The 21448-nt window shown below is 38.7% G+C and overlaps 1 protein-coding gene across 1 annotated transcript in view; it reads right to left on the bottom strand.

Annotated features, from left to right (window-relative positions):
* LOC119912029 (zinc finger protein 271-like) overlaps positions 1–21448 on the bottom strand; it is a 46170-nt gene that overhangs the window by 9072 nt on the left and 15650 nt on the right. The window contains exons 4-7 of the mRNA XM_038731002.1: positions 20945–21095; positions 11547–12326; positions 1765–1988; positions 445–595 (exon numbers count right to left, since the gene is read on the bottom strand). Coding sequence (XP_038586930.1) covers positions 445–595; positions 1765–1988; positions 11547–12326; positions 20945–21095 — 1306 coding nt within the window. The remainder of the gene's footprint in view (positions 1–444; positions 596–1764; positions 1989–11546; positions 12327–20944; positions 21096–21448) is intronic.

Raw genomic sequence — 21448 nt, 5'->3', positions numbered from 1 at the left:
ACGTGTGTGCTCATATCTAGTCAGTCTGATGATCTGTTGTTTTAGTTTTCCAGCTGGTCCGTGTCCCAACAGAATAAAAGGTTTCACATATCTGAAGCTGTGTTTACCTAAAACACCTAACAGCTTTCACAGAGCAAAAAAACTGCAGAACCGGAAGTTAACTTCAGCTTTGTCCAGTCTGAGCTAACTAGCTAGCATGCTAACACCCAGGCAGCAGGCTACATGCTACAAGAGACCTCCTGCTCCTCCTCCTCCTCCTCTCCGGTTCCGACCGTCACATTAAGTGTGGGTTCTGTAGAGATACGGGGTTCTGATGGCTCCACTGTTGAATCCTGCTACATTACATCTTGTTTACAGTCAATATGAAGCTACGTGTCGGAACCAGGCCGAGCTAACGCCACGTTAGCTTCTTGTTAGCTGCTAGCTGTGTTCATGAACACTGACCTGAACATCGGTGCTATCAGAGCTCGAGCCTGCTGTTTGTCCTCCGGGGACGTTGTTGCTCCGGGGCTCCGGGTCCTGGTTGTCCTCCTCCATCCCGCTCTTGGTCCTGGTCTCTGAGATCCAGCAGGTCTCCGCTGTGACTGTCGGAGCTCTTCAGATTCAGGAGCGCTGCGGGACCCCGTGGAGCTTTACGCCCCCTTAGTTACTGTTGCTAAGCGCTAAGTAACCTTTAGCAGCAGAATCAGTGTTTCCAAGATGTTGAAGCTTTTTGTCCCGCAGAGATTCACAAACCATCGTTACTGTATCAGCAGCTGGAGACTCTGTTCTGTTCTCCAGACTGCAAACAGCCTTAAAACGAGTTCTGATGATTATAATTAGAGAACTATGTGTAGACAATGTGTCAGATATTTTCATGCGCATTACTTGTGCAGGTTTGTGTTGTGCAGACATATTACAGGGGGAGTGGATTTGTATTTATATAAATATACACTGACTAAATGTAATGTGGCAGTTTGTGCACTGATTTGCAAAATATTGACATTACATTAGATTTACAGTGAGAGTGCAGAAAGTGAGAACGTCCCATGTGGTGAATAAAAGTCCTTCACCCTCACGTGTCTCCTCCCTCTCAGAGATGCTCGGGGGAAGCCAGGAGTCAAACAGCGTCGACCTGTCACACCTGTTGTTCCTCTCTGGCATCTGGACACGGGCTTCACCTGAAACTCCACCTGACAACATGTGATGACCCAGATCACTGAGACGTTTCTGCTGGACAGCTTCTGACTGTTACCTGCAAGGTGACCGTGTTGATGAACACGTGAAAGTGATCCACATTATCAGAACAACACTGTGATGCACTTTGACCACAGAGACTCACTCAGTGTTTCACTGGATCACCTGAAGAGACCAGCTCAGGTTTGTTTGACTTCTGTGTGAAAACAACAAGAAATGCATCACATGTTGTGAGGAGAAGAGTTATGGATCATTTTGAGAAGCATGAATATTCTCTGAGGAGGAAAATTGTAAATACAACCTCCAATGTATAGAAAGCATTTCTCAACATGTTATTTACAAACTTTTGAAAACTTAAAATTAAACTTTCAACCTTTATTATTGTCCTAATGAAAAGTTGGACTGACTTTACTGTTAAATTACATAAATCTCTGTCAGCTGCTGCTGTCTGTGCAGCTGATGTTGTTATTTGTTGTCCTCTCAGTCTGTCAGGTGGAGGTGGAGGAGGGAGTGGAGTCTGCCCTGCCGCCCGTCAAGACTTCAGCCAAAAGAAGGACGTCCATTAAAGCAACATCAGTGTGGACAGACAGTCTCCAGTCAGTGAGCAGCTTGTAGCTCTGATCACAGTCAGCACCTTCTACTAACACTAGAGTCAAACACAACAGGAAGCTGGACAGACAAATGTCTCCACACAACAAGCTCATTCTGCTTCCTTTGTCCTCCAGCCGGTGACCCAGAGATCCACCGAGCTCCTCCATCATCCAGGAGATCTGCTGGAGATCAGGAGTCTGCTTGTTGATTGGTCGGCTGATCTGATGAACAGTAAAAGTGGAAATTATAGTTTTAATATTCCTCCAGAAGTGTAAAAAGGAATAACAGCAGAGCCTCTGAACGTCTTCATGATGATTCAGCAAATGGAAATGATTCCATGTGTGTGGAATCCAAATAAGAACTTAATCCTAAAAACTTTGGTGTGTTTCCTCTTCTTTAGCCAAAAAGCTTCTTTCTTCTTCCTCTTATTGTTTCCACGTCATCTCGACTGCTTCAGGAGAGCTGAGCTCCAAATATCTGTCTTCTTCTTCATTCTCTAATCTCAGTCTGCTGTCACACTTCATGCACTACACACAAACCACAGGTATGATCTGGAACATTTCTCTTTGTCTTTATTACTCCCTCACATCGGGGGCCTGAATCCTGAAGCTGCTTTAAGAGTCTGGGTCTCTCTTGGTGATCTGGTCTCACTGAGTCTAACAATGGCCATCCTTGATAACCAGTATCATGAAGCTGCTTATGGACTGGCTCTGTTAACTCAGGGATTTCCATCCAGCTCGGAATATGTGAAACAGGACGAGTTGTTAGTTACAACAACATCATCACAAACATGAAGGAAGAGCTTCTTCTGAGACAAGAGCAGCTGAATATATATTAGATAGATTTCAGACAGATTATTGGACAGATGGTGCAGGAAGCTTTCAGCTGGCAGGTGACACAATATAAAGACTATATTCAGCTCCACCCAGGTTCGAGTTAAGACACCAGTCATAGTCCACTGAAGCCAACAAGGTATAATAATATATACAAAATTCGTATTCCAAAACATTTTATTTGGTCTGAACAGATGGAAGCAGGTCCCGTTGCGTAACACAGTGTGATGTGCCTTATAGACAAATATCTTAATCTCTCCAATACCAGACAGCAGAATTGACAATGTCTGATGAATTGAACACATAAAAAAAAGTTACAAAAAAATGTTGTTGTCTTTGTGAAATTTATTAAAGGTTAGAATAGAAAAGAGTGATTCAGCTGAAGGGCAATGCTCATACTCCTGAGGGCGATTAGAGAGTCTGACCCTGAGAAACAGATAACTAAGAAATTTAATGCTAGAGAATAATTGTGAAGTCTACGGGAAAAGCCTTTCTCTGCCTTGAGCCACAGTGGAAACTCTATTCTCACAAGAAAACATAAGACAAAACGATCTAAAAGCTACGAGAAACCATTTTTGATAGTAACCCAGAGGAAACGCTACTCTTGAATGCATCTTATACTACATAACATTCTACAACAAGGACTTGCAACTCTGAAATTTCCCACCAACGTTACACATGTGAAAGAGGAGCTAGATAATTTTGTTCGGCAGGAAGCCGTGTTCGATACTTGTTCAGCTCACGTTTATTAACATATCTGCTCTGGTTTTATCATTTGTGACGTACCAAATGTAAGTACAGACAAGCAGTTAGTAGATATCTTTACAATACTTTAAACAATGTAGTTTAACCGCTCATTAACGTTAGCGCTCCTCCACTGATAAACATGGCATTAGCTACCTTTGTGGCCAGTTTAATTTAGCAATGGGAAGCGTTAGCTGCTGTAAGCAATGTTAGAGAATAGGGCTGAAGGATTTAGGAAAAAATCAAATTGCTATATTTATGCCAGAGATTGCGATTAAGATTCAATTAGATTTTTTAAAGTTTCACTAATTTTCAATAATCATTAAGTAATATATAAAACATGTCATGGAGCTTTACAACATGTGACACCATGAAAAATGAATGGCACAATTTTCAAAATAAAACATGCTGTGCAGACCCCCGATTGTATATCAACAATAAACACAGTTAAAACAGACCCCAATGTATCGCAAAAGAAACATCTACCTACACAGACTTAAAATACATAGCATTCTGAATACAATCCCAATAATTAATCTTAAAAACAATGATTTGATTTGATGCCATGGTTTGAAAATGTACTATATGGTAGAATGAAATTCATCAATCTTTTCTTGGAGTACTAACATAACTTGGGTGTGAAAACATTTCTTATGAGCCACTCTCACCTCCCCCTTCTGATCCCTAAATTGCAGTCTTCCCAAAACATTTTAAAAACATGAATTTTCTCTGATACATTTGGGCTTACCTTCTCTATGTCACCTAGGGTTAGACAAAGGATTAGATTTGTAGACAAATCACTAAAATCTTAACAAAAAATACAAGATCCATATTGAAGCTGCAAGTAGCATTGGACGGGCCCTTGTGAAGCATGTCAGGGTGTGCCAGGGCTGCACCACAGGAGCCACAGCTCTGCCAACACGGCTTTGAATTGACAAGCGCTTTGGACACTGCACAAAGGACTTAAACATCACTCCCTGTGTCACCTAGTTGGCACTAGAGAGCACCTAGTAACTACACATTATGTCCCAGTACATCAAGTGTAGATATGGGGTCATTTTGTTTCAATACTATTTGTCTGAACAATCTGATCAATGTGTAAATGTGTAATATGTAAATATAAAACACTTTCCACAAACACAAAATAAAGATTTCTAAACTCACAAAATATTTTGCAAATATAAAACCAATCTGGAAATACACAAAAAAATTCCACAAAAAACAAATCAGGTGAATATGTATGTAATAAATTAACCACATTTGTGAATATCTTCCTAACATTTACAACTTTCAAAAGGCATTTGTGAGTCCAGTTTTAATGTATAAATTGTTGAAAAGCATTTGTGAATAGCTTCCTAATATCTGTCATTTTCAAACAGGCATTTGTGAGTCCAGCTTGTATTTCTCAATCTCAGTTCTTCACACGGAGTTATGAAACAAACTTTCCATCAGTAGAAAGAAAATCGACTTGTGTCACTCGGCCGTTTTCGGAGCTGCCAAAAAGCGCTAACTTGATCAAGGGCTAGACTGGGACAAAAATTCAACGATGAAAGACTTTGGTCACAAGAACAAGACGAAAAGATATTTTAACACTATTTTGAAGAAATATTCAATGATGAAATATATGAGTGGGGACCTGGGGGTCCTCCCTCAGAAGATTTTGAGCATTAAACTCCTAATTTCCTGCATTCTGGAGACATTTTCTGCACCAATTTATGGAGTACATGTCTTTATTTATATGAATGGCAGCACAAAATTCAGGTGGCAGGTGACAATTCAACATTTAATAATATAATGGAATATAATGCAGTAATCAGTAACTGTTTTTGTTGCTTAAGTAACTTTCTTGGACAATGCATATTTGTTTCTTCTATATTTAACCAATTATGCTTTCAAAAAGTGACAGGGACATGTCCCCAGCGACCCCAGTGTAAATGACACCAATGGTAACAGATTTACATAGGACTTATGTCTCAGCATGTATACATTTCATCTCCTGTTACTGTCTTTCTCTACTGCAGAGTTCATTACAACCCAAACATTTTTGTGTGACTGTTTTCTTCCAACCTCTACCACCGTCCTCCATGTCTCTGCTAGGCCTAGGGTTAAAACAGAGGTGATCACAAAACGGCATATCACTGAAAACACTATAGTGAAAAATTTATTGAGGCTTTCTCCTCGACACCCGCACTCTCACGGGTCTCAGTCAATGAGCTTGTAGATAATTTCAGTTCTAAAATTACAAATGTTATTGATGCCATTGCACCAGCCAAGGTGAAGGTGGTCTCTGGTAAGAGAAGATCTCCATGGAGAAATGCCACGCTGGTTAGAACTCAAAAAAGAGAGAAAAAAAAAGTTGAACGCAGGTTGCGGAAACAAATCTCCAGGTTCATTATGACATCTATAAACAGAGACTTCGCATTTATGATTTAGAGCTGAGAAATGCAAGGCGGTCCTTCTTCTCTGACATCATCACCAAAAACACTAATAATGCACGTGCCCTGTTTGCTGCTGTCGACGGGCAAACCAACCCTCCTGTGTCTGTAGCCTCTGAACTTCTATCTACCAGGGCCTGCAATGAATTTGCCTCGTTCTTCACAGACAAAATCCAAACAATTAGACAAGCAATAAGTGCCTCCATGTCAGTAACAGGATATGTCTTGTCCCTGTGTCTACTTAAAAACAATTCATGTAGCATGAGACAATTTGATTCTATTAACCATAAAAACCTGGAGGACAAAATACAACATCTGAAATCCTCCTCATGCTGCCTTGATATTCTGCCAACAGGTTTTTTAAAAAATGTTTCTAAATGCATGGCCTCAGATCTACTACAAATTGTTAACATGTCTCTCCTCTCAGGTTTTTTCCCCACAGGCCCTGAAAACTGCAGTCATTAAGCCACTCTTAAAAAAGAGCAATCTAGACAGGTCACTAATGAGCAATTATAGGCCCATATCAAATCTCCCATTTTTAAGTAAAATCATTGAAAAGGCTGTTTTTCAACAGCTTAGTGCTTTCTTGGCACTAAATAACTGTTTTGATGTCTTCCAGTGAGGATTTCAACCACACCACAGCACTGAGACGGCTCTTGTTAAGGTCTTCAATGACATCCATTTAAACACTGACAGTGGCAGAATTTCAGTCTTAGTATTATTGGATCTCAGTGCTGCATTCGACACAGTCGACCACAACATATTACTTGACAGACTTGAAAACTGGGTTGGACTTTCTGGCACTTGACTAAAATGGTTTGAATCCTACTTAAAGGACAGGGACTACTTTGTGTCTATAGGTAATCACACATCTGAGCTGACAAAAATGACATGTGGAGTTACCCAACGGTCCATTCAGGGACCTCTTTTGTTTAACATTTACATGCTTCCACAGGCTAAGATTATGAAAAATAACAAAATATGTTACAATAATTATGCAGATGACACACAGATTTACATAACAATATCACCAGGGAACTATTACCGGTTAACGGTTGAATGTGCCAGAATTTTCTTCAATTAAACAAAGATAAAACTGAAGTTATTGTTTTTGGAGCCAGGGAAGAACGATTGAAAGTCAGTGCTCGACTTCAATCTGTAATGTTAAGAACTACAAATAAAGCCAGAAATCTTGGTGTAGTCATGGACTCAGACCTTAATTTGAGGAGCCACATTAAGACAATTAAAAGTCAGCCTACGATCACCTGAAAAATATATCAAGGAATAAAGGACTTATGTCTCAGCAAGACTTGGAAAAACTTCAGTTACTGTTACAGTCGACTCGACTACTGTAACGGTGTCCTTACAGGGCTCGCTAAGAAATCCATCAGACAGCTGCAGCTGATTCAGAACGCTGCTGCTCGAGTCCTCACTAAGACCAAAAAAGTGGATCACATCACTCCAGTTCTGAGGTCTTTACATTGGCTTCATGTATGTCAAAGAATTGATTTCCAAATCCTGCTGTTAGTTTATAAAGCACTAAATGGTTTAGGGCCAAAATACATTTCTGATCTTCTGCTTCGTTATGAACCATCCAGACCTCTCAGGTCGTCTGGGGCAGGTCTGCTTTCTGTCCCCAGAGTCAAAACTAAACAAGGAGAAGCAGCGTTCAGTTTTTATGCTCCGTATATCTGGAACAAACTCCCAGATAACTGCAGGTCTGCTGAAACTGTCAGTTCTTTTAAATTAAGACTGAAGACTTTTCTTTTTATCATTGCTTTTAATTAAATATTTAAGACTTTTCTTATTACCACTGCCTTTAACTAGTAGATTGATAACTTACACTGCACTGTAACTTTTACTGTCCTGTTTTCGTTTTCTTTGTTTTTAGATATTAACACTATTTAAAAAGCTTAGAGTGCTCTTTTGATTCTACCATCTCACACGCCTGATCCTCAGTTAACAGAGCCGAGTAGAATTACAAGGATTAGAGTCCCTGTTTTGTCCGCTGTTAACTTGTTGACAGGGCCCGCTGTCAAACTCTTTTACCAGAGTTTGAAGCGTGGACAATCTGGATTTACATTGACGACTTTCTAAAGAAGGGTTAGAGTCCCCTTAGGGTTAGAGTCACTAAGTAACTGAAGAGGGGATGGAGTGGGAGATCCTTCTCTCACCCCTACTGATCATAAACCTAAGATGCAAAAAATATTAAATGCATATCTTGTTCTCTTACATTTACTGGCATCACCACAATGGTAACAGAGCTTTTGCTCCGCTGTTTTGCTGCTCTAGTCAGAAAGACGGTGGGGAAATGAAACAACGTTTAACTTATTTTAAAAACCTGAAAGATCCGGGGCTTTTGACAAAACATTTGGGGCTTAAGCCCAATTAGCCCCCGCTCCGCCTATGGGGCCTTCATTCAAACGTAACTAATGAGGCTCCCCTTGTAACCCTGTAGTTACACCTTAATGTTAGTATCCACTGCATGGACTGTATAAAAGGTGTCCACTGATATGCCCATACTCTCTAATTACAGTCACAACGAGCAATGTGCTGTTCTCCTATTCTTACTCAGTATAGACATAGGTATTTACACATGGCATGTGGGCGGAATATAAAATGTAAACAGTTATAGTTTAATGATGATTATTTATTCCTGTGTGTTGTTTTGGGGTATTTTCCACATTGTCTTGTTGTTCTCTCCTCATTCTTCTTGTCCTCTTCTGAGAAAAATGTGGTTGTCTCAAAAAAGGAGTTCTCACCTATTCCTCCTCTGCTTTGCCCATAAAGAGAAAAAAACTGTTACTGCTGGTTATGTGCAGAAAAGACTCTAATAATCATAAAACATAGCTCAACACGAACATTTAAGCAAACATTTAATTCAACAGTCAAGGTTTGTTTTTAGCTTCACACCATTAACATTAGCTAAACGCTGTGGGATTTCACACTGCTTAAATTAGGCTAGCGGCTTTTCCCTCTACTCACAGCTTAACAAAATACATGTATAATATATACTATTTCTTACTCACCGCACAGATCACACAGCTTACTTCTTGTTGCCAGTAGGTGTGATTATAACTGACAATTGACCCTTCGCTAAGCTAGGTTTAGGAAAGAGAATAAATCGTTCTTTTCCTATCAACCTCTCTGGGTGGTGACTGTAACTATTACAAGTGCCCCAGGAACTGCGTTTGACCATATCTTATTGGCCAGCTGTGTATTCGGGGCGTGGCTTAGTGAAGGGTCAATTGGCATGTTGATGTGTTCAGTGCAGGACTGTCATAATACATGTCAAATTAACAAGGGCTGCACAATTAATCTAATTGCAATTGACATCATCCTGTGGTATTACATAACCACAAAAAGGGTGCAAATTAACAACAAAATAGTGTGCTGTGTGTGACTCTCGTCTTTGTGTTTGCTGCAGTCTGCTCATTATCCACGCCCACAACAGGCTCTCGCATGTCTTAAAAATAGATACGTGTCAACCAGAAAACTGATTTATGAGCAGTGTGCCAGTAATGATAAAGAAAACAACCTACTGCAACCCCCCTCCCCATCCCGATGCTAGTCGTTCAAAACATTGTCGGACTTGCCACCGGAGCACAGACTTCAATGCCGGTGCGCCGGATGCTCTCATTGTCTTACCACTTCAGAGAGGCTGAAGTGGTAAGACAGAAGAAAACAGGGGAAAGATAAGGAATGTTTGGGTTTGGCTCGCTGGCCATTTAACGTTAGCTGTATCAGTGCCTTGTGTTGTTCAACATGTTCAACTTTTCATAAAGCCAATGTGCTGGTCAGTGGCCGTATTTCCATCAACGTTTTTTTAATGCGCATAGGTGGTGATGGCGTAATGGACATGCCTTTGGTGTGAGAGACCCGGGTACAATCCCCCACTGTGACCCATCCACCATTGTGTCCCTGAGCAAGACACTTAACCCCTAGTTGCTCCAGAGGCGTGCGACCTCTGACATGTATATAGCAATTGTAAGTCACTTTGGATAAAAGAGTCAGCGAAATGAATAAATGTAGAAAAGGTTGATGGAAATGGCAAAATTCGACAAAAAGTCCTTAATTTTCGCAAAAAAGATTTTACGCTCGGTTGGTGGTTTTTTTTTGTCAACAAGAGTAAATGCGCTAAATGGGAGACGGAAAAACTTTTTCCGAATAAGTTCTGACGTAGCTAACTTGTAACTCACGACTGATCAGCTGTTTCTGCAGTCAGCGTCTTGCACGGTTGTGCAGAGTTCTGCGTGCCTGCTGAGAATTTCATGCACCTCGTGGCTGGTAATGCTCAATTATGCTGACAAAATAGGTGGATGCAAATCTCGACAGGTAGCCTTCATCATCTGTTCTGCCAAATTATGCATTCACCTCTTAAAAGGTCCTTTTCAGATACTTTGCTCTGCACACTGATCAAACGGGGTTATCAGCGTATATTTTTCGCTGAATCTCAAAGAATGCTACTTCTACTGAGTGTAATAAAATATTAACAACTCTAAATGTTCATAAAATAAATACTTTGAATCATTTATCACCATTGATGTACCCCACAAAAGGATATAATAGCATTTAAAAGCATTATTTGGAGGTGCATGCAATCCTCGGCAGGTGTGCAAAACTCGGCAACACTGGATATTCCCATAACGTTTGGAGACATGGCCGGCAGCAACTTGCCCACTGGACCTCTGTCCATTTGTCTAAGATCAATGGACCTCAGGTTCATGCGACTGGTTTGGAACCCATACGTCGTGTTTATTACAGCCATGTGTAACATCAACTACTGACGTAACTACGCTTGCCGTAGCCTGGGTTTATTCGCTCCAAACCAGCTGATGGAACCATACTTATTTCACAATCTCTTTTTATTCTTTTTGGCAACATTTCAAAAGTACGCTTAAAATTCGCATGACAATTAGGCAAGGCAAGTGTATTTGTATAGCACATTTCAGCAACAAGGTCATTCTAAGTGCTTTACATAAAACAAACAGGGAAAAAGTAAAAAAAATTTAAATTTAAAAAATTTAAAAAATAAAGTTACATAGAAAATAAAAACAGGCAAGTCTCTCACCTTTGCTTATTTTACTCCTTTGATTTCCCATCTCCCACTCTACCGCCCTTTTTTTACACTTAGGGACTCTATCCTTTATTCCTTAGATACAGTTGTCTCTATCCAGATTGTCTACGCTACAAACTCTGGTAAAAGCGTTTGACAGCGGGACCCTGTCAACAAGTTACTTAGGGACTCTAACCCTAAGGGGACTCCAAGATGGAAACATGGCTAGTGTCACTTTTGTCAACTGACCAATCACAGCTACAGTAAACTTTCAAATGTTTGACATGATTATTAACAAGTTAGTACTTAGCATTTACAAATTTCCGACCAATGTAGAGCTCCTTTCCTGCACAAGGATTGAATGAATAAAACAACCCACAGAAATGAAACAGCTATAACTGGATTTAATAATCAACTAGTGGTAAAATATCATACTATTATACAAAATCGCGATGAATATAGTAATTAATATATTATTACACTAACGGTATACTATTAACTGAACATTATACTCCTACTTAATGTTATAATATTATACTAATACTCTCCAGGTTGCAGATGGAGTCTCTGCAGTGGACAGATGTAGATTTAGCCAGAGTCACAATGCCAGAGTGCCAATATTTGCTCCTTTTAGCCTCCTCCTCCTCAGAGAAACCCTTGTTCTCTTTTAAGGTTATTTTTATAAATACAATTTATCATTTAAAATGTTCAAAATGAAGCAGTGTGAATGCGTTGGTGGGATTTAAGCTGACGACACTGAGAAAAAGTTTTCCCACATTGGTCACACGAGTACGGCTTCTCCCCTGTGTGAACACGTTGATGGCATTTTAGCTCTCTTGATCTAGTGAAAGCTTTCCCACATTGGTCACACCAGTACGGCTTCTCCCCAGTGTGAACACGTCTGTGATTTACTAGATCACTTGATATAGTGAAAGCTTTCCCACATAGGTCACACCAGTACGGTTTCTCCCCAGTGTGAAAACGATGGTGCCTCTTTAATTCAACTGATGTAGCGAAAGCTTTCCCACACTGGTCACACCAGTATGGTTTCTCCCCAGTGTGACCACGTCGATGGACATTTAGGTTACTTGATGTACTGAAAGTTTTCCCACATTCTCCACACGAGTATGGTTTTTCTCCAGTGTGAACACGACGGTGCCTTTTTAAGTCACGTAATGTAGCGTAAGCTTTCCCACATTGGTCACACCGGTGTGGTTTCTCACCAGTGTGAAGACGTCTGTGATTTACTAGATCACCTGATATAGCAAAAGCTTTCCCACATTGGTCGCAGCTGTATGGTTTCTCTCCAGTGTGAATACGTCTGTGTCTTCCTAGGTTCCATGATGCAGTGAAAGCTTTCCCACACTGGTCACACCTGTGTGGTCTCTCTCCAGTGTGAAGCCTCTGATGAATCTTTAAATATCCAGATGTTGTGAAGGATTTGTCACAGTGCTGACAGCGGTGACGTTTCAGTCCCTCTCCTCTCTGTTTCTATAGCACAGACAGACATACAGAGAGAAAGACAATGACTGAGAGGTCCTGCTGTAGTGAGCTATTTAGGACCATAAATGACATTTAGAGCATGTCTGTGGAACATAACCCACAATGTTCAAGTTTGATTGCCAACTAATGCATTACCACCTGTGACGATAAACTGCAGGAGTGTGTCCACAGAGGGACCTGGGGAAACGGCATTAAAGGAACCGTTCTAAGCTGGTTAAAGTTTTAATTATCAGATAGATCTCAGTTTGTACATGCTAACAAGGAAACCTCCATGCACAGCAAAGTTAGTCACAGAGTTCAACAAGATAACTTCATGTTAGTTTCTAACCCAAAACTTAGCTAACATTTATGACATTTCTTGATTTGCCCTCCACGCCGCACCCCAACCAGCCAAGGCAGGTTAGGATTCAGCTTAAAGTGTCTACCTGCTAAAAGGAAGTTTTCCCTGCCTTTGTCAGCAAGTGCTTGCTCATGGAGGAAATTGATCGGCCTCTGTAAATAATATCACAAAGACCACATTCTAGACCTCTGTATGGAAAGTGCAATGACATAACTTCTGTTATGAATCGGAACTATTTAAATGAAATTTACTTAAAAATTCCCATCCCAAATACTTGTAAACTTTTACAGAGGAGCAAAATAAAGCATCCTGACTGGAAACATCAAAGGGTGTGGACCAGAGGGCTGCACCAGTTTTGCCCCGCAGAGAAGATTCCAGAGTTGAGAGTCCAACATGAACGGATTCAAGTTAGTCTATCTGTTCTTAACACAATGCTGTCAATCTCAAAGACCCACCTTCAAATAAGTTATTAACAAGCATGTAAGGAGCCTAGCTAATAAGGACGGCTATATTAATGTCAGAAAATTAACGTCAGAACATTAACGTCAACGTGCTGTACAAAGCTGCTAGTCAATATCACTTGCGCTTGTTTAACGCAATCCATATTACTATCTTCAGTTTGGCCTGCAAGAAGTGGAGCTATTTGTTAATGGTTGCCTTTAGTAATGCATGGTAGAGACAGCCAGCTACATTAGCATGAATTGGCTGCTGTTAGCTCATTAACGTTCAATTTTGATTTTTCGTTTTACCACTTCACAGCTTCTCCACATAATAAATTATAATACATCATAAGGGTGCAGGAAAACAACACAGTGGAATATTGTTAACATGTTCAATTGTTTATTAAATATATACACTACTAAAAAAATAAACAATCACAGTTAAAATGATCAAAATAAAAAGTTAATAGTACAAACAAAACTATTTACGTTTAAAATAAAACATACTAACAATCTTAAACATGACGCACACTCTCTCCTCCTGACAGCCATTTATTATATTTTTATTTTTTTACACAAATGCAAATGTGCAATGGATTCGAGTTGCCTCTTTCCTGATTGACAGAACCATAACTTACTAAATGAACATCATGTTGTATTGAAGAACACTTGAAACTAGCTAATGAGAACCAGAAAGTAAATAGACTGGCTTTGCTAAAGTGTCTGATTGTAGTTGAATACAAGTATAAACCATGTCAAAATTCTTGCTCAATCTTCATACTTTGCAGAATTGCACATTTGATCAAAACTGTAAGTAGTTTGGTTATACTGTTCAGTATCTTACAAAATAGTCAAATCAGAAGATTGCGTATCGTGATCCCTCCTGAAATAAATCATAAGATATTTCTGCCATATCGCCCACCCCTAATTGTCAGCACGAACTGTTGAAATGTAACCACACTTTTAAATAAGGCTGCACGATTAATCGCAATTATGATGTCACCCTGTGCAAACAGCAGAAGGGTGTGATACTCTTGTCTCTGTGTGCACTGAGGTGTGATCACAATTCACGCCCACACCAGGCTCTCGCATATGCCTCTAAAACAGATGTGTAGGAACCAGAAAAATTATTTATGAGCAGTGTAACAATAAAGACAACAACCCGTATCACCCTTCCCTGCCACGGCGCTAATCGTTCGAAATATAGTCGGATTGGCCTCCGGTGGCTCAGTGGCCGCTTGAGCAGCGCGTTATACTAACAGCGATAGAGATTTTTTTCATCTTTATTTAATAAGAAATATAATTTACAGACCAAAATCTACAGAAACTCTACATGCTTATACATTTATGCTCACATTCATACCCCAGAACATACATGAGAAAAGAAAAAAAAAAAAAAAAAAAAAAGAAGGTTTTAACACTTTTGCAAAATATATTACGACAGAAGAATAAATATGAAAAAGATAGGAAAAAAAACCTACAAGATTTGATATAATTAATTATAATACACATAGAATATTATTCCATTTTTTATTATATTCATCCAATTTATTTTTGCTTTCTGCTATTATCTTTTCCAAAAGAAGATGAGACCTTATGACATTCTTTAAGTGATCTAAACACAAGCTTGATGATGTTTTTGTTTTAAAAATAAACATTTTCCCTATTAATAAAATGGTATTTAACAAAAGAACACTATCTGTAAAATGACCAAGTACAATAGTTTGTGGTGTTATGGTAAGTTCTATCCTAGCCGTCTTTAACCAAACCGAATTTATATACAAATGGACAAAAGTAAAATAAATGCCATAGGTCTTCCTCTTCTTCCTCACAGAATCTGCAATGTGGACTATTTTCAATGTGGTATAAATATAAAATTTTTTTAGTTGCAGTTATCTTGTAAAAAATTTTCAATTGGAATATTCTTGAATATGAATCTACTGTAGTGTTATAAATTGATCTAAAATATTCTTTCCATGGAATTGGTGCATTAATTTCATGTTCCCAGTATTGGCAGACCCTGTGAGGAAAAAGTGCAAAACCTGCAGAATACAACTTCCAATTATAAATTATTTTATTTATTTTTATATTACATAACCATTTTTTACATCGTACTTTTGGGAGACAAACCAACTGCTTGTGTTTATTTTGTATTTTTGTTTCCAGCCAATTGGAATTGCTGAGACAATCTGAGTGAATTGATACAAATCCAAACATTCATTAAATTGTATTGAAAAATCATAAAATGAAATAAAGTGACCAGACATATCTAAGAAGTCATTCACAAAAATTAAACCATTTTGAATACATATATTCCACAAAAGTGGTTGGTCTCCTATAGTAATTTCAGAATTCATCCACAGTAACTGATTCTGCATATCATCTAAAGTATCAGGAGGATGGTACTGAAAATTCAACCATGCTTTAAGTACGTCTTTAAAAAAAAGGTGAAAGTTCTTTTAATTGATTCCGAAATATTCCTTTGATATGTAATGGTTTTAATTGAAAAAAAGGAAATAAATCCGAGCCAAAAAAAATAAAAGGATGTGTACAATCTTTTACTGGTAAGCCATTTTCTGTGATTATATATATTTTATTAACCCAAGAAGCTTTTATAGAACTATTCATTGCTTGGAGATTTTTTAGATTTAATCCACCATTTTCATATGAATTGTATAAATATTGTCTCTTAATTTTATCTGGTTTACTATTCCATAAAAATTTAAAAATGCTTTGTTCAAAGCATTTAAAAAAGGAATTGTCAGGAGTTGGAAGGGTCATTATTAAATAAACAAATTGGGGGATTACCAATGAGTTAATCAGTGTGACCCTTCCTTGTAATGTAAGTGAGCTGCTCCTCCATGGCTGTAAAATTCTATCTACTTTTTGCATTTTTTTATCGTAATTGTATTTGACAATATTTTGGAAATTGTCTGGTATGTGAATACCTAAAATATCTACAGAGCCATTTGTCCATCTAATAGGAGCAGAACAATTTAAATTGAAATCTGTACCATTTAAAGTCCCTATTCTCAATATATGGCACTTCTCAAAATTTGGTTTCAAACCTGATATTTTTGAAAACATATTTAGATCTGTAATCAAGGATTCCAAAGTAGATTGTTTTGGTTGAATAAAAAAGGTTGCATCATCAGCATACATTGTAAGTTTTGTCTCTATACTATTTGGCTTCAAACCCATGATATCTGTATTCTTTCAAATTTTTATTGCTAATATTTCAAGACATATCAGGAACAAATATGGTGACAATGGACACCCCTGACGAACCCCTTGTGTTAGGGGAAATCCAGTAGATAAATACCCATTATTTATAACTCTACTGCTGGTATGTTTATAGAGCGTCTCAAACCATTTGATAAAATTCTCTCCAAAATTAAAATAACAAAGACATTTCTTAATAAACTCCCATCTAACTTTATCAAAAGCCTTTTCAAAATCCGCTATAAATAGTAATCCTGGTTGTTGAGTATTTTTATAGAAATCTACAGTGTCAAGTATCTGTCTCAAATTGTCACCAATAAATCTTCCTTTTATAAACCAAATATATAGAGATGAGTCTTTGGCAGCTAAAGCACTGAAACAAGAGAGACAGGTTTGTATTTGGCTAGCTGGCTATTTAACTTATCAGGTGCCTCTTATTGAAACATCAAACTTTTTATAAACTCACTTTTCGTAAACCAACTAATCACCCCTTGGATGGTTTGGGATATTAAAAAGGAATTGACGTGCTACAGCAAACTCCCTCTGAATAAATGGTTCTGATTGACGAGTTATCACTTAGCATTACCAAATTAGAAACTTCCTCAACCACCATGTAGAGCATTTTTCTTGCCCACAAACATTAAACCGCTGTAACTGGAATTAAGGTTATCCTAGTGGTAAGCTACATAGTATACTAATACAGAGTTTCCACTATGTACGTTCAGTCCGCCGATGCAAATTTATTGCCGCTGCAGCTTCAGAACTTACGAAATGTAATGAACTCGTAATTACACAACTCTGGGAAGTACAGGTGCTCCGATCAGGATTTTTTGGGCCGATACCGAACACTAGATCTACTTGAAGCCTTTTATTTATCATGTAGTATTTATATATATATATGTATCAGGTATTAAAATGAACAGATGAAAAAAGTATCATGAAATGACAACTGTATTTTATTGCCAGGAAACATGGGCAACAAATTCCACTCCCTCCGTCTTAGAGACTTAAACCATAGCAGCCTTTGCCTAATTACTGCGAGCATCTTATAGCTTATCAAATATAGCTTTCAGAAACAGAAAAAACAGCATTTTTATAAATTTACTTCAACTATAAAAACTGCAACAAAGAAGGCTGCAGCCAAAATATTTAGGAGATGAAGGAGCACAGGCATCATGAGTCGATGATACTCTGAAGTAGCTGCTTTTTGTTCTGGAAAGCTCAGGCAGGTTGTTTGGACGTTAGGGGGTAGAGAGAGGAATAGAGAGAGGGAGAGTGGGCTACAGAGGAGTCATAACTGTTATCGCTGAGATTTGAAAATAAGGGAAATTTAAATAAACTATGGCAGAGGGAACAAACTGTCAAGCTTTATTTCCACCAAAGAAATGGCTGAAGTCGGCAGTGTGGGAGTATTTCCGGTACGCCAAGACTGACTGGGCGTTACTGTAGATGACTGATCAGCTGTTCAAAAACTTGCCGTTAAAAGGTTCCTGCTACAGGAGCGAATAACTACATTAAACTTGATGCAGCACCTGCAGGATCACCACCCAGCTTTGCACGCCCAAGTAAAGGTAGGCCTACTACATTATATTAAATAATGTAGCATGTTGGTAGGGAATTAAATATAAATGTGTCACTTACAATCAATGCCGTAGTGGTGAGAGTTGAGCTTTCAGGGCAACGTAAACAAACAAAGCAGGTGTAACCTTTCAGATCCACCGCACCGACAGCCTCACTGCGCTATGAGGCCCATTATTTTCAATGGCTTGTGGCGCGCCAGGGTGGTTTGTAGCTGCGTCGAGTAAAGTGCACTGCACAGCGAGCTCGCGCGCACACAGCAATCAAAGTAGTAGAACTTAAGTCTGAGCAGCTTCCACGCAGTGCAAAACGCTTCTTTTCTGAAAGGGCCTTTGTGGAAGAAAGAACGTAGTCCCCTCAAGACCTTCAGTCACTGAACATTTAACATTACATCATGTTGTCTTCTCCTGTCTGTGCGGAGAAAATGTTGCCAGATGTAAAACACTAACATACATCAGGAGCTTATAGACTTTCAGACTATAGGCTACCAATTAACTGCATTTCAGTTAACACTGCACTCAATTTCTTTTAAATTAAAACATGTGTATGGATGATAGTTGATGACAGTAACAGTTCTGTTTATTCCCCTCCTTTATAACAATTTCCCCTGGTGGATAAAAGTTAATATTCCTCTTATATTAATAATACTTACATATTATAGAAATATAATTGTTAATGTAATTAAATATTAAAAATCAACTTAAGTAATTACTTCTGTTAATTAATGCATAATAATCATGAAACCGTGATTATTTCTCTGACAATCGTACCAACAAAATCTGTAATGGTTGCATCCCTAGTTATATGTGGTATGTTAAAAGTACAATTCCATATTATACTGTTAGTATATTGTTAATATTACTTAGTTACCATTTTATTACAATTTCATATAGCCTAATTTACCACTAGTGTAGGCCTAATAATATTTCATTGGGTTGTTTTCATTTATTAAATCCTTGTGCAAGAAGCGCAGTCTACATTGGCCTACTGACTTTGCTTCTATTCAAACCCACAAGACTTACTTTGCAAGTTTAGCTTTTGTGGTGTAGTTTAAAAATCTGCTCTAGATTTTCCTACTTATTATTCACAGATGTGCTAATAACAATGTTCCAATATTATGTGGAATTGCATATTTCTTTATTGGAAAACATGAAAATTTTCTTAGGGGATGACCACCAAACCCCCAACACATAAGTAGCATCTTAATGTTTTACATTAAATCGCCCTCTGAGAGCATCTTTTAATCCCTATGGACATTATTTTTATTATTACTTGTAAATGCCCCTGTTTTGCACCTGCCTCAACTTCTCTTCTCCGTGCACTCACTGGATACTTCCAATGTGATCATTTTTCACGGCAGCATGGCTGGCCAGTTTGTTAATTAAGTAGCTTATCAATGTCATCGTCCATCCTGATGTTTCATTATTGACAATGTCCAATGTCAATTTTGTCATCACTCAACCCTAATTTTAACTCTGAAAGTAACTTTGTGGCTGCATTTACTTTTATGTTTCTTTTTTTGATGTCATGATACAGGTCTTAAATTTCATTCTAAGTGGTCTTAAAAAGTCCTAAATTTAAGTAGATGAAACCTGCAGAATGTACAACTCTAACTCTAATTCTAAAATAAGATATCTGGCCAGCACACAAAATTATTAAAACACATAGTAAGTTGTACTTTGTGTAGTTTACTAACCAAGTACTTTTATACTTTTGAGTGGGTTTGTCAAATGGTAATTTTAACCTTTAGTAGGGCTGGGGGGTATATCAGTATTATGAGGTACACCGATATAATTTCAAAAGAGATATAAAATTAGACAATACTGTTTATACCGATTTAGTTTGATATTGAGTTAATATGTTTCATAAAGTCTTGCATAAAATCAGTGTTTGCTCGTCTCTCTCCCTCACTGCGCAGCCCCGCCCCTCCCTCTGCATCTGCACACAGCCGTCTAGTCACAAACTCTTTGAACAACATGGAGGAAGACACAGTGCGGTCGACACTGCTGAATACCTGGCTTGTAAAAAGAAAAAAACAAATAACGGTTCAGTCAATTTATCTTTTTTTTACTGCTAACAGTGTTACCAAAGTTGTAATTTAATCATTAACAGGGTAAATGCCCATAAAAAAAAAAACAACTTTGCACCGTTTGCAAATTATGGTACTACTACAACAACTATTTTGTACTTATATTTCCAAATATTACATTTAGGTAAGATTTGAGGATTACTTATCTAAATGAACAAAGTGGAGAGGACCCATGATCCTTACCTGACTATGTATTTGTAAACTTTTGTTTATTTAATGAACTGTGGTGCAGAAAAAGTGAGCCTTTCTCTTGCAGGCTGCTTCTGTTTCTGAGGGTGAATGACCAGTACCAGCAGCAGAGCATCTGATGATGGGAGGATTCAAACATTATGCATTTTCATTTGATGTTTTTTTTTTATTATTATTAATGGAAGTTCTTGAGCACATTTACATTTAAAAATAACCAGCTCTGTGAATCACTGCACTGCCTCTGCGGCTCACTGGGTGGCGCTCTGAGGCCTCCAGTGGGAGAACGGTAGAAAGAAAGAAAACGTGTGTGCTCATATCTAGTCAGTCTGATGATCTGTTGTTTTAGTTTTCCAGCTGGTCCGTGTCCCAACAGAATAAAAGGTTTCACATATCTGAAGCTGTGTTTACCTAAAACACCTAACAGCTTTCACAGAGCAAAAAAACTGCAGAACCGGAAGTTAACTTCAGCTTTGTCCAGTCTGAGCTAACTAGCTAGCATGCTAACACCCAGGCAGCAGGCTACATGCTACAAGAGACCTCCTCCTCCTCCTCCTCCTCCTCCTCTCCGGTTCCGACCGTCACATTAAGTGTGGGTTCTGTAGAGATACGGGGTTCTGATGGCTCCACTGTTGAATCCTGCTACATTACATCTTGTTTACAGTCAATATGAAGCTACGTGTCGGAACCAGGCCGAGCTAACGCCACGTTAGCTTCTTGTTAGCTGCTAGCTGTGTTCATGAACACTGACCTGAACATCGGTGCTATCAGAGCTCGAGCCTGCTGTTTGTCCTCCGGGGACGTTGTTGCTCCGGGGCTCCGGGTCCTGGTTGTCCTCCTCCATCCCGCTCTTGGTCCTGGTCTCTGAGATCCAGCAGGTCTCCTCTGGGACTGTCGGAGCTCTTCAGATTCAGGAGCGCTGCAGGACCTCGTGGAGCTTTACGCCCCCTTAGTTACTGTTGCTAAGCAGCAGAATCAGTGTTTCCAAGATGTTGAAGCTTTTTGTCCCGCAGAGATTCACAAACCATCGTTACTGTATCAGCAGCTGGAGACTCTGTTCTGTTCTCCAGACTGCAAACAGCCTTAAAACGAGTTCTGGTGATTCAGTAAGTAAATGAAGAAATTCTCAAACACTATCACATCTAGTGCATCAAGTATGACCACTGAGAGATACCAGGACAATGTAAGCCTCACTGTTTCTGCACCGCAGTCCATTATAAACCACATAATACATATAGTTTACAAAGGCATTGTC

This window comes from Micropterus salmoides, unplaced genomic scaffold (genome assembly GCF_014851395.1).
Source record: "Micropterus salmoides isolate LMB-PRFRI ecotype aquatic unplaced genomic scaffold, ASM1485139v1 Ms_hic_scaffold_2, whole genome shotgun sequence".
NCBI lineage: Eukaryota > Metazoa > Chordata > Actinopteri > Centrarchiformes > Centrarchidae > Micropterus > Micropterus salmoides.
The sequence above is the reverse complement of the archived record's forward strand: the minus strand, read 5'-3'. Positions and strand labels throughout refer to the sequence as shown.